Source organism: Miscanthus floridulus, chromosome 6 (genome assembly GCF_019320115.1).
Source record: "Miscanthus floridulus cultivar M001 chromosome 6, ASM1932011v1, whole genome shotgun sequence".
Lineage (NCBI taxonomy): Eukaryota > Viridiplantae > Streptophyta > Magnoliopsida > Poales > Poaceae > Miscanthus > Miscanthus floridulus.
Window position 1 is genome coordinate 7,503,797 of NC_089585.1, and position 14,159 is coordinate 7,517,955.

At 45.7% G+C, this 14,159-nt stretch overlaps 2 protein-coding genes across 2 annotated transcripts in view; both read right to left on the reverse strand.

Moving 5' to 3' along the window:
- Positions 1–14,159, reverse strand: part of LOC136461588 (proteasome subunit beta type-7-A-like) — a 139,402-nt gene that overhangs the window by 67,713 nt on the left and 57,530 nt on the right. The window lies entirely within an intron of this gene.
- LOC136457539 (clavaminate synthase-like protein At3g21360) lies at positions 2,052–4,104 on the reverse strand. The gene is made up of 3 exons (XM_066457568.1): positions 3,491–4,104; positions 2,911–3,164; positions 2,052–2,494 (listed from the first exon to the last, which is right to left on the reverse strand). The coding sequence occupies exons 1-3, from the start codon at positions 3,845–3,847 to the stop codon at positions 2,134–2,136; spliced, it is 972 nt and encodes a 323-aa protein (XP_066313665.1). The 5' UTR covers positions 3,848–4,104; the 3' UTR covers positions 2,052–2,133.

Genomic DNA, 14,159 nt, shown 5'->3' on the forward strand with positions numbered 1-14,159 from the left:
TTAGCTAGCTAATACCCACACTAACTAATTAGGCGGTTCGATAGTTGGTTCGAGGTATGTATGAACTAGTAGCATCTATTAGAGCACATCCATGAGTTTTGTAAAAACAATTTATTATTTTAATATTTTAGTAAAAAAGGAAAAAGTGCCCTCCAATAATTTGAGAAAAGAGCTCCTTAAAAATTTAAGGTTGCTATTTCTTCTGTTATCTTGTTAGGTCTATAATTTTAGCAAATAAACTATACCAAACTCCTAGAGATGCTCTAAGCACTCCTTTACCTGCTAATGAACTAGGTTGTTAGCAATCCTCCTAGCTAGTAGTCAATAGGTTTATTGATAGACACGTTGATCCCTCCTTTGGTTGGTTTATTTGGATGCATAGAGCTAATGGTTAACCAGCTAATTTGTAATCTTAGACTATCTAAACATGTTGCTAATAGGCGGGTTAATTTTTAGCCATTTTTTGCCAACTAGCTGACTATGCCTGGCTAATTTATGCTAACTTTTAGTTCAAAACAGTAACTAACCCTAACTGGCCTAAACTTGCCTTAATTTGAGCTTTTTTTTAGGGAATGCCCTATTTTTAGCTATTAATATTAGGGGGTGTTTGGTTCTTTAGTCGCTCCTAAAATTCATGTCACATCGAATGTTTAGATACTGATAAAGAGCATTAAATATAGATTAATTACAAAACCAATTACATAGATGGAGGCTAATTTGCGAGACGATATTTTGAGCCTAATTAATCTGTCATTAACAAATGTTTACTGTAGCACCACGTTGTCAAATCATGGGCTAATTAGGCTTAAAAGATTCGTCTCGCAAATTAGTCGCAAGCTGTGCAATTAGTTTCGTAATTAGTCTATATTTAATACTCCATACATGTGTCCAAACATTCGATGTGACAGAAATTTTAGGAGCGACTACCTGAATCAAACAGGGCCTTAGTATAGATCCAAACCTTCTTAAATTTGTTCTGGTGATAACGGGACTGACACCCAAGTGAAGTGAACTGGACTCCAAACGAGTGCCCGCCCACTGAACATAAGCTAAGGTTATGGGCCTTTTTTTTTTGAAAGGTGAAGGATATGGGCTTCAGCATGACCTACAGCAATACAGCATACTTTTAGGTCTGTTAACCAGACGGCCCGCTCCCAACATACTTCGGCCCTGTTTAGTTTGTACAGGCGCTCCTAAAATTCAGGTCATATCGAATGTTTAGATACCTATAGAGTATTAAATATAGACTAATTATAAAACTAATTACACAACTTGCGACTAATTTACGAGACGAATCTTTTAAGCCTAGTTATTCCATAATTTGACAACGTGGTGCTACAGTAACCATATGCTAATGATAGACTAATTAGGCTTAAAAAATCGTCTCGCAAATTAGACTTCATTTATATAATTGGTTTTATAATTAATCTATATTTAATGCTCTTTATTAGTATCTAAACATTCGATGTGACATAAATTTTACGAGCGATCCAAACACCCCCTTCCCCTGCTCCTTCCAAGTTCAAACAGTTTACCAGTACCCAACAGAACGACTGCGTCCCCTCGGTCTATTAGACTATCTCCAATAAGAAACCCAAACATAAAATAGGTAGCGAGAGATTCAAAATCAGTCTCAAACAGAGTACTTATACGAAAAACCTATTTTGGGTTGCCTGAGAGACACAACCTAAATATGAGTATTATCTCTCCTGAAAACCCATTTACACAAAGGATTTTCTGTTGGGTCTCGTTGTTGGAGAAGATGCCGAATATGTATTGAATATTTTGCTTGTAGCACTACCCAAAATACGAATGAGTCTTATATTTTAGATGGTGTCGTTGAAGATAGCCTTAGGACCTATTCGGTTGGAGCCATTCCTGGCCGGAACGTATCCCGGTGATACGTGGCCATATAAAATACAGCAGTATTCCTGGCCGGATCCGAACAGGCCCTTAATGATCGCATATAGTACACCACCAATATTCTACGGAATTTGTAAACATCACCCTTCCCGGCGCGTGAAATTATTCGCCAGCTTAGGCGTTCATCGGAGCAGCAAAACAGAGTCCATCCATAATCCATATACTACACTGCAGCTGCAGGTGCCCATGGCGCATTTACAGAACTACACTTCATTTACAGAGCGAGGCAAGGATGCGGCGCGGTGGCTCGAACGAGCGGCGAGAGTGCAGGACGGCCCAGTTGTCGATGAGGAGGATGTCGCCGTGCCGCCAGGGGACGGCCACGCACTCCTCCTCCAGTACCTGGCCGCACGCGGCGATGATGTCGGCGGGCAGGGGCGAGCCGTCGCCGAAGGTCACCGCCTTCACGGGGTCGTTCCGGGCGTCCTTCCACCCCGTGTAGGCGGCGACCATGCTGTTGAACCAGATCTTCTGCCCCCGGCTCTCGTCCCACTTCACCACGGGGATCGGGCCCATGACCGTCTTCACGCCGTCGTCCGTCCATTCCAGCTTCATCCCGAGCTTGGCAGCCCTGTTCAATGTTCATGCAGAGACGGTTGAGTGCGTCGAAAGTTCAGCAGGCAATGCATGGTACGGTGCTTCAGCAAAAACCCTCGAAATCCATTTCAGCTGGCGATCAGGAAGAAGCTCACTAAAAAAATCCATTGTTTGGACTGAAAGAATGACATGAATGCATCACGAGACAGAGAAATTGAGATTGTGCTTGGTATGAGGGACCTCAATGAAAAGCTCTAGGAATGACTGAAGTTCATAGACAGTGCCATTAAAGAAGTGCTTCCGTTCTACCTTCTTCTGTAATTATCAGTAGCAGTATTGTTTAAGGTCATTCATGGATATCTGACGAAACGGAAAGATTTTACAAGGGCCTTAATTCTTTTGATGGGAATGCAAACGCTCCAAACTCATGACAAAATCACCATATCTTACCTTTCCACAGCAACGGCTTTATCTTTAGTCAGAAATGTCGATTGCCATCCACGGCCAATTGGCGAAGATGGGTCATCGCCCTCTCCCAAAACCCTCGTATATATCAGCCCGTCCTTCTCCAGCTTCTCCACGAACTCGGTGAATTTTTCCTTCATCCTCTTGTAGACATAATGGCTCAGTACTATCGGTGTCTCCCCGCCGCTCTTTGGCTCCACTTCACAGAAGAAGAACAGTTTGGACGGAAATGTTGGAACCTAAAAACAAATCGTGTTGTAAACCATTCCATCTTGGTCATCAAACTCTGCTCTACGGAGTACATGAGACTATGTGGCCAAAATTGAAATTTGCAATCACAAACAATTTTTCATCGATTTGAAAGTTGGTATATAAATGACACTGTAGCTAGTACAGTGTTGCTCACGACTGTTAATAACTACTCTTATATACTACTGAAAATTTCTAACTTTGAAAGAGGTGCGCTAGGCTTAAAACAAGCCCAATTCAGATGTCCTAGTCACCATGTTGCCTCCTGAATTGCAGTTACTCCGCAGCTTTTGTGATGCAAGATGCTGAAGATTACCTGAGCCATCTCGTGGTGGAAGGGGATCTTCTGGTCGGGCGGCGACTCGTTGGCGGTGAACACCCGGCCCACGACGTTGGTCCGCGGCGCGGCGCCGCCGACGTACGGCAGCTCCTCGTACCCGAAGGCGTCGACGGCGCGGTCGAAGTCGGCGGCCGTCGTCGCGGGGAACCCTCGCAGCAGCAGGGCCCCCGCGTCCCGCACCAGCGGCTCCAGCCGGGAAGCCCTCTCGGACCGCACGGCCGCCAGGAACTCGTCGACCCCACCGCCGGCGCTCGGGACGAGCACCGCCGGGAAATGGACGCCCTCGACGACCCGCTGCTGCGGGAGGCGCGCGTCCCGGAAGAAGCTCGCCATCGGTCCTTCGGTTTGCTTCGCTGCCGGGCGCGCGCGTGTGGGACGGTGAGCTGTGAGCGGCCGGTGCGAGAGGCGACGAGGGCTTCACTTCACGGCGTGTTCGGATTCGTTGGGAATCCGGAATGATCCTCTGGATAGAGGGATGAACGTGGACGGCTTCGCGGGAGTTTTCCGTCTTGGGCTGGTGTGCAGTGCAGGGAAGCAGGACTGCAGTGTGCAGGAGTGGCCACACACTTGGCAAGGTGGCATCAATGGCGACGTGAACATGGTGGAGCTGCAGAATTGTACGCTTGTGAGTGTGTTGTACTGCATCACAACATCTACGCGGACTCGTGGAGTCGGATAGAGATCATTGAGAAATTGGATAAGCCTCGTACTGTAGCAAAATTTGGCAGCATATTCAGATTGCAGAGTACGACTTTGGATGGTAATTTCCAATATTACATCTTTGTGAGGGCAACAAAAAAAAAGGAAATAGTGGTCGAGACAACCGCAAGACTTTGGATGAAAATTTAGAACCCTACTAGGACCTACCCAGACCACCCAGGCATCCACTAGCGCGTCCGTATGTTGGGCCAAGAATAACCTATTCCAGACTGGTTTGCGCAGCCCAGCAGGCCGGAATTGAAGCATCAACGGAAACAATGGGCTTCTCATGACCACGGGCCGATATCTGGTTACCAGCCCACCTCAAGCTCTGTACTCCAGCGTCAACTGTCAACTTAGATCCTCTTCTCCTTTTCCTTTCCCCCTACACCTCACCGCATTACCGTGCGGCTTCTGACCTGCAGCCATGAACAAACTGGAACGTCTATCCCTAGCAGCATGCATGCAAGCGTGCAGCGCATGGTTTTTTCTCTCTCGGTGTTTTGGACTTGGGATATGCTGGCGCCCGCGCGCGCCTGGCACAGCTTGCCCCCTCCCTCCCCTCCCCCGTCCGCTAATTTTGCCCTACCTACATGCAGCATCGCGCCATCGTCGCGTCCGTACGGCTCGCTCGCAATCCGTCCCGTTCGCTATCCCATCCCCATCCGTTCGACCCACCCCGTAGGCGCACCATGCCCCGTCGTGCCCCCGACCGACGGCCCCCAGCGCGCCGCGCGCCACATCCGCTGGCCACCGGCTCGTAGCGCCCCATTCCCTAGCGCACGTGTCATGCCGCCATCGCTCCCTCGCGCTCCCCTGACTCTCCGAACAGCATAAAATACGTGTAGCATGAAATACTTGAATGCGACACATAAATCTGAAATAGATGAAACATTTGGACATACACTTGCAACATATGTGTGAAAACATATGCAACATCTAGATAGAGACACTTGCAACTTGCAACATGAAAACACTTGCTGCAACGGAAGACTAGAACAGATGAAACATTTAGAACATACTGTTGCAACATAGGTCCCGTTCGGCTTACCCCATATTCGGCTTGTTCGGCTTGTTTTTTTCAGCCGAAACAGTGTTTTTCCTCTCACAATAATTCAGCCAGAACAGTGTTTTTCAACCAATTTCAGCCAAGATTCAGACCAGCGAACAGGGCCATATATGTGTGAAACATATGCAACATCCAGAATAAAACGACAGATGAAACATTTGGAACCAACTCTTGCAATGTCTCTGAAACACTTGCAACATATGCAACATTCCTGATCTACTTTTACAACATTCATATAAAACAACTACAACATATCTCTAAAACGTCTAAAACACCTGCACTGCACTCGGCCGTCAGCCTCAGAGTTCAGCGTGTTAACAAAGACCACTAAGTGACATAATAATTTAGAATGCCAGCACGTGTTCCACGAGAGGCTCGATCACGCACATTAACAAAGACCACCAAAAGATCTTTCAGAAAGGAGAAGACCAACAAATAAAAAAGTCAACTCCAAGAGAGTTGCTATTCCTAATATGGAGTTCGGTTTAGCCTATTTGCAACATAAAACAGCCTCCAACAGATATTCTATTCGAGGTTGTAAAATACCCAACCATGTATCCCGGCTTTCTCGGTGGGTAAATATAGCTAGTTGGTGCAGCTTGCCATCACGCTCGCTCGTGCCAATTCCCCTGCGCTGATTGCCCAGGAGCCCAGGATGAGCCTAGGTGCCGTGCATGGCTGCTGGGCCTCGGTGCCATGCAAGAGATCAATCTGATATCGTGATGATGTGGCGATTCCAAATATACAGAAGAGCAAATTTTAGATAGGCTGTTGTAGTACTCTATTGTTTTTACGAGTTTTCTATTTTAGATAATGACTAAATCATAGAATTTGGCATCTATTTTTACATCAACTCTTGGAGTTGCTCTAACCAATGGTCTCGGCTGGAGTTTGCAAGGATGTTCATTTATATTAAGGAAAAGTGCGCTTGGACCTCTCTCGGTACTTGGCATATACATGCTCAAAAGGTAGTTGGCATATATATTGATCCTTGGTTGCGACGAGACAGTTTGTTGGGTTTTAACTTTTAAACGCAAACCCAATGATGCATTTGGTCGCATGCAGCATTATATTTCCTTTCGTTTCAGTTTCATATTGTACCGGGGGATTTCGACGCCTAGGACAAGGAGAAAAGGATATCCCCGTCACACTCACGCCGTGCATTGGCAATGCTACAACTCGATCCCACAAGTCTGTCCAACCAGCGTTTGGGCTCGCGCTGGCGCAGTTCCCCAAAACCCACGCACGTACAGTACCTGTTGCGAATCACCTCCGGACCGCCCGCCCGCCGCCGCCGTTCCTCGTTCGCTCGTTCATCGGTCAAGTCGTCCGTCCGTCACTCGTGGCTGCTGCACTGAAAATGCAAGAGGCAGCTTCTCCAACCAGAGCTCGCTATGAGATCCCGCGTTGGCGGGACCGGAGACGCACGCGATGGCGACGCCCCGTTTTGTTCGATCCAGCGACGAGCAACTGGGAATTGTAGTTTAGTGTTGTCACGCACGGCTGCAGCGGCAGCGACGCGAATGACTGACGGGCTACTTGGACCGATCGCCGTACGCCCCGCCTGTTGGATCGGATCGAGATGAAATGATTTGGGAAGGTATTCCACGTGAACGCATCTGATTCTAAAAAAAAACGTGAACGCATCTGATCTGATCATGAATGAGCTCGGGAAGCGGTGGGTCTCTCGGTGCGTGTCTGTTCGCCTGCCTGGAAAAGTGGTTTATGTGTACTTTCTCTAATTTATTTATCTACTTCCCTCCTCCCGTCCCATTGAAAGTGCCGTGAGAAACTAAATTGTGGCCTGGTTTAGATTGCAAGTTTTTTCATTCTCTCTTTATCACATCAAATCTTTGAACATATACATGAAGTATTAAATATAGATAAAAAAATAACTAATTATACAGTTTGATTGTAAATTACGAGACGAATCTTTTAAGCCTAGTTAGATCATAATTAGACAATAATAGTTAAATACAAACGAAAGTGCTACGGTACTAAATACTGGTTCCTTACCCAATCTAAACGAGGCCTGTATCTCGTTCCTCTCCGACATGGCTCGCATGTTGCTACCTTTGGCCATTATGAAGGCACCGCTCGTAAGTGTAGAGGCTTGGGGCATGACTGATGGAGGCAAACAAACACAACATTTGTTTATGTAGGCGACTTGGTGCAACTCAGACAAACAACATAAGTTAGCACCATTTACACATATGACATATCCCTAGTATTGGCCCAATCCAGACGATACAACCAATCTGATCTAGTTAAACAAACATGTCATCGTTCTCTCTGCGTCACTACACTGCACCACCACAAAACTCAAGTGTCCGCTCTCATGAAAAAAAAAAACTTATCATCATATTCACTTGATCGTATCAGCTATGCTTATCAGACATGATACAATATTTTTCTCTCACAATAAAATAGCATCAGGTCGACTTATAAGCTATAAAAGCGAACATACCCATATACGACGCTATCTATGTCCACAAGCTACGAGTGTGCGTGCATTCATCACCATTTACACCTCCCTACTAGTGCTGGCCAATGCAGATGGTACAACCACTCTGGTCGAGGCAAACAAACATGCCATCGTTCTCTCTCCGTCACTACACACCATCACAAAAACACAAAAGTGTTTTCTCACAAGAGAAAAAAGGCATGGCACGCCATTTCTGTTCACAATATGCGAGTGCGTGCGTGCTTGTGCATCGCCGTGATCAAATAGACCGAGCGAAAATGTGTCTGCCTGGTGCCCGATCGATACAGTACCCTTGGGCCACGTGAAGGTTTTGCTTGTAAATGTAGAGGCTTGGGGCCATGGTTAATGCAAGCAAACGAACACAATATCTATTCACGTAGGCCCATCTGATGCAGCTCAAACAAGCATCACTCTTATCCAGACAAACAACATGCTCTTATTCTCTCTCCATCACTACTGCACCGCACCCCCAGGAAACTTAAAAGTGGTCACTCTCAAAAAGGGGGGAAAAAACACTTCGCTCCATCTCCGCCCATCAGCTGCGATTGCGTGCGTACGTGTGCAACCAAGCAAAAATGTGGCTGGCTGGCGTCCACTCCGGTCGGTACAGCGCACAACACCGACAGCGGCAGCGGGCGCCTTTGTTGGCCACGGTGCCCACTCCCCCACTGGGAAGAGCAGGGTGCGGGCGCGGTGCCGCCGCGACCGAATTTTTTACTATTTGTTCTTTTTTTCGAAAGTTTTTCTCAAATAGACTCCTGGTGGAAATAATTCCAGAAATGGACCCTTGGCTCGACGCCAGAGTGACTGGCGCCGAGGTCCTGGGCACGAGGAAATGGCCTGCCAGGGCTCGGCGCCAGAGTGAATGGCGCCGAGCTCGGCGCCATAGTGAATAGCGCCGAGCCACCTGTATTTAACCCAGCCTGCACTTCTTCCCCGAGCGTTCTTCCTCTTATTTCTCCTCGGGTTTTTTTCTCGCCACTTCACCCTACCTCACGAATCGACATATTGGACCTTGAAAACCTTGATTTGATCCGTGGATCTTCGAGAGCAAGGTATACTCGCTCACCTGCTTGTTTTTCTCGCATCGATTCGGTACATATTAGTCGGATTTTTGAACCTAAGAATCGTCATCACTTAGGGTTTCATTGTATCCCTCAATATATGTATTATACAACCGTGGGTTCATTTCAAGGCGTGGAAAAAGCTAGCAAACCACGCCGTATGTAGTTATGTTATGGGTTTATTGTTGTGGATGAAATGAGAAACCCTAGGTTTAGGGTATAATGTTAACTGCTTTTGGTTCTTAGAACGAAATTGATTGTATTGTAGTTATGGTTCTCATTGATATTTTGTTGTGATGTTTTTATTTATGTTTGTTAAATTACATCCTATTTGTTAGATGCAAGAAATGTTTCGGGAGGAGTTTTGGCGAAAACGGGGTCGCCCTCGAGAATTATACCCCGACGCGTCTAGCAAAGATGCCCCCGTTCCTCCTGACCTTCCTGTCCCTAACTGTGACTGTGGTTTCCCGGCCCATGTTTTTCAATCGAAACATCCGGACACAGCCGCGCGTTGCTTCTACATATGTAGTCGGTTTAATGTAAGAAATTGTTTGTACTATCCTTTTTCTTTATTTGTTTAAGTATGGTACTAATATTTTATTGGAATCTCGTTGTGTAGGACCATGAGAGGTGCCTTTTCTTTTAGTGGATCGATGGTGCAGACAAGTTTGATCCTAGGTACCTCTTTTTCGACGATTGGTTTAGAGGGAGACATCCACGTGAGCACTTCAAGCGGTGGGTTCCACCCCCCTAACCCTCCGGCAATGACGGCTAAGAAGAAGCACCTAGCCGCAGTTAGACGACTCGAGGAACCTCCTCTGTGCGATTGCGGAGATCGAGCTAGTGATAAACCCTGAGAATACGTTGGAGTTTGTGTGTCTAAACAAGCATGAAGTAAGTGCAAAGTGTATGTGTTAAAATCTTGAGCTATATGTGTTTATGTACTAATGTCTCATTATTTAGGTGTATTCAATGGCGAAGTGTCGTTTCAAGGAGTGGTTGTATGGTCCTAAGAACCAATGGCCGGAAGAACCGCGGAGGGTTAAGGAAAAGAAGAAAGAACGGGTAATCTACAAAGCACCTCCTGTCATATGTGAATGTGGTGTAAAATCTAACTATGGTCTAGTCCCTTCGAAGCTTGGAATAGGTCATTATTGCGGCCATATGATTGAGTATGATGAGGTTCGTTATTTTTCTGGTAAACATAAAATCGTATTTTGTTTGTTTTGCTAAGACATATATGATATAATATTTGTTTTGAACAGAGCACTAGAAAATACAGTTGGGAATGTTATGATGGTCAAGCTAAGTTCTTGGATGAACTGAAGAAGAGGCAAGTAATTGCACGGAAGAGGGGATATGGACCTGACTACGTCAACCTATTCGTTAAACATCACAAAGAAAAGATGCGTGAGTTTGCTAGACAGTGCGGTATTTATAACCCAATCAATGTTGGGCTTAACAAATGAGGATTGGAGAGACGGACGACGTTTGAGGAGGAGAGGGCAAGGAATAAGGCAAGGGAGGAGACAAGAGTACAGATGCAGGTCTTGAACGAGCATGTTGCTACATTATGTGCCAGTGAGTGCTTGAAAACCTTTTTTTCGTTGCCGAGTTTTAAATGTAATATTATCGAGTTGCTAACTGATTGCATTTTATAAATCAAGGGATTGGTTGCAGCGGGGAACATGCTGTAGAGGTGACTCGTGCAAGGTATGAGGAGAAGAAGTTAAATGGCCATAGATCATGAGCTGGTCGCACCGTTCAATCACCGATTGTGCTGTGTGATGATGGAGACGAGGATTAGGACGACACTGGTAGACTGAGTGAGCTCATTGCTCTAGCAGAGGCGGGCATACAGGCGCAGGAGGCTGAGGACGACATTGGCAGACTGAGTGAGCTCATCTCTCTAGCAGAGGCGGGCATTCAGGCGCAGGAGGCTGACGACGACACTGGTAGACTGAGCGAGCTCATCGCTCTAGCAGAGGCGGGATTACAGGCAGAGGAGGATGACGACGCGTTCTTCACTCAGGCCGCAGCGGTCACAGATGAAGCAAAGGCCGCTTACTACAAGCGATAGGCAGGTCAGAGCAACGCAGTTGAGCCTAGCCACAACAACAGGGTTGTAGTAGAGGACTGGTACTCGGATGATGAGTTGCTTACTCAGTACGTTTCAGATTGAGGATTTGGAAGTGCATTTGCCTCTTTGTCTACTGTCGGCACTTAGTTGTACTATTAATATGTTGTGTAATGTGACATAGTATCGAACTTTTCAGTATGTGGTTGTTTTCATTATCAATGGTCTTAATATTCTGCTTAATGATACGGACGTATTTCCATTTGAACACGTGCTGCAAAAAACAGTTAATGACATACGACATTATAGAAATCAACACACGAAACACATTAAATGGCATGTGACTACATGTACCGAACCTGGGTACATAGTTTTCTTTGACTAAACCTAACATGCCTTAGGTAATTAAACCATGCCTTCGGTAATTAAACCTAACATGCCTTAGGTAATTCAACCTGGGGTTCTCCACAAGAAAAAGATAAAGTCATCCTAGTAGTGTGGCCACATAGCAAATTGTGTTGGACCTTCTCCATAGTAGCCTCCCGTTGTTGGTGGTAGTGGTGGCGGGGGTGATGGGGGAGACCCCTTTTTCTTGTGGTTAGGGCAGGTGTAATATGGATCATTGCAGAGTGCCTCCTGTGAATCGGCACCATTGTTGTTGTCGTCCTATTCGTCGTCCTTGTAACCGCTGCTAACTTCCCTTTCTAGATCGAAGATACGGTCTTGTAGGTAGTAGATGTACTCCGCATGCGGATAAATAGGTCGAGGATCGACCCACCTACTGAACCCACAGTTTTCTTCGACCAAAGAAGACTATAAAAAGTATGTCGTGTAAGTGATATACAAGACAAACATATTGAAGAAACAAATAGTAATAACAATTACCCATGCTCGTGGGCATTTGAAGAAACGACGACCTCCATCTATTCCCTCGGTGAACATCTGCACTAGGCAGTCCTCACCATGCATGCATTTTGGCCACTCTTCTTTCCTTTCATCATATCCTGTCAGTGGTGCCTCTTCGGTGAAATCACTTTTGCTCTCAACTGGGAACCTCTCATAAAGAGCTTCCTCAAAGAAATCGGGATGAAGAGGACCCTCCCACCCCCAGGTAGTTTTCTTCTCCCTTCCTCTCCCTCTGGACGACCCTCCAGACATTGGTACTACAATGAAAGCAAATGCTGAGAAGTGTTCTTCTTCCTTATTGTTTGTGTGAATGAGAGGGAGTGAGTGGTTATTTATAGGTTGAGAGGAGAAATGGAGGCCTATCAATGTGCCATGTCAGCGATCCGTGTGCCTCTTCACCTCAGCCCTTGGATCAAACAGTCATAAGATGGATGATGGAGATAGAGTTTAGTTGTGCTTCCTTGCATGTTGTCCGTGCATCTGAAAGGTCTATATCAGTGATGTGATAATTTGATGCTGTCCGTGCATCTGAAAAGTCTATTTTTATTGTCTGAAAAGCATAGATTCGTTCACTGTTGCTTGGTAATCCTAGATTCTTCTACATAGCATATGTACAAATATTCCTGGATTATAAACATAATAAATTTATAGTTAATCTGTGTACTATATTTGTGCCTTTGTACAAGTGTAGTATGATTAAAGGTTCACGCAAAAAATTCGCAAGATACGGTCTTGTATTAGAAGCATCCACAGTTACAAACAGAGACATCAATATATATTCTAAACATTTAATCATCCAACAAGCATAATGCAACCACAACGAATATCACAACCAACATAATATGTCATGCAAAGTCCAAATAGTCCACAATATCCATACAGTCCCGAATAGTTAAAGAAAAGTAAATACAAAATTTACAATAGTTCATAGTAACACCTACCACGTCCCTCACTGTCTTCTACTCTTATCCCTACCCTTGTGACCCAGAGCGCTGGTGCCTGGAGTGTAAGGGTCATGCAGATGGCGTCGCCTAATACCTAGAGGCGGTGTAGGATGAGTCGATGGAGCGTCATGGAGCTGAGAGGGCCCAAGCTCATCGTGCCTCTTGTCCATGTCATCGTCGTCGGCGGCCTCCTCGTCCTCCTCCTTGTCCCCTGTAGCTGCTTGACTAGAGGAACCTAAGGCTCCTCTTCCTGTGGAAGGATCGTACACGTCATGCGTAGTGTTTGTCCTACAACCACAATGACCAGCCGTACGGCGTAGACGACATGACAGCCTCTGTTGTATAAAACTATGTTAACTGAAAGAATATAACATATTAATGATTTGTTTGAAAGAATATTTTTAATCTTACATCTAGGAAGCCAAGTATATAGTCATCATTGACTCTAGGCCGAACGCGCTCGATCTCTTCAACTGAGCTTCTCAGTGTATTGCCCTGCAACAAAGTTTTCAATAATAAGACTTCTGAACAGATATCATTTAGTTTTGTTTTCTTTTGTACAAGAATGTAACTTATTATAAGGGTTATACGGCTCGAAGGTTGCAATAACTACAATAGATAACTCCTAATGTTGGTCCAAGAACGCCTAATGTATTGTTATGTAACTACACGTAACAAAATAAGTCGATTGGCTTACCACTCTGTCCAAGATTGGTCCTGCCTCCACCTGCCTTCCTGCATGAGTGGACCGGTCATACGTCGTATCTTCATCGTAGGAGGACTCGATGTCGGTGTAGTCAGTTTTGGTCCACTGTAGCCTGAGCCTGCACCTTGTCGAACGCTGGTACCAAGCTTGGTACCACCTGAACTCACGGTTCATGTGCGGCTCGTTGTTGTCGTCCAGGTTGTCGTGCATCTCCTCCCATTCCTCAATGTAGGACTAGTGGTGCCTCTCCTAGTCAAAAATCTTCTTGTTCCTCTGACGATCCAACCTGCACGTATGTCATCGTTACATTAATCCATGTACGTGGCACCATATTATAAGAAATAGCCATCATCATGAGACATTTGAAATAGCAAAACACTTACTTGTGTAAGTCAACGCCAGTCGAGAACAGAGGCATAGGTCAAAGCTGTCTCACTCCAAATTGTCATGCAACCCTATCTGGCAGGTGGTACTCGACAGCATAGAAGCAGATTAGAGGGCACCTCATCCTATAGAAGTAGTCGCCGGCCCCACATACGTTGCTCAGCTGAAAAGGAAGTGCGTCCTCTCCACCATATGGCTCCCACTCCACCTGCATTATGTCTAAATAAGATGTTAGATGGTATACTAATCCTTTTAAAAGTAGCATGGAAAATAAAATTTACTTACACTAGACGCCGTCAGCGAATCTAGCT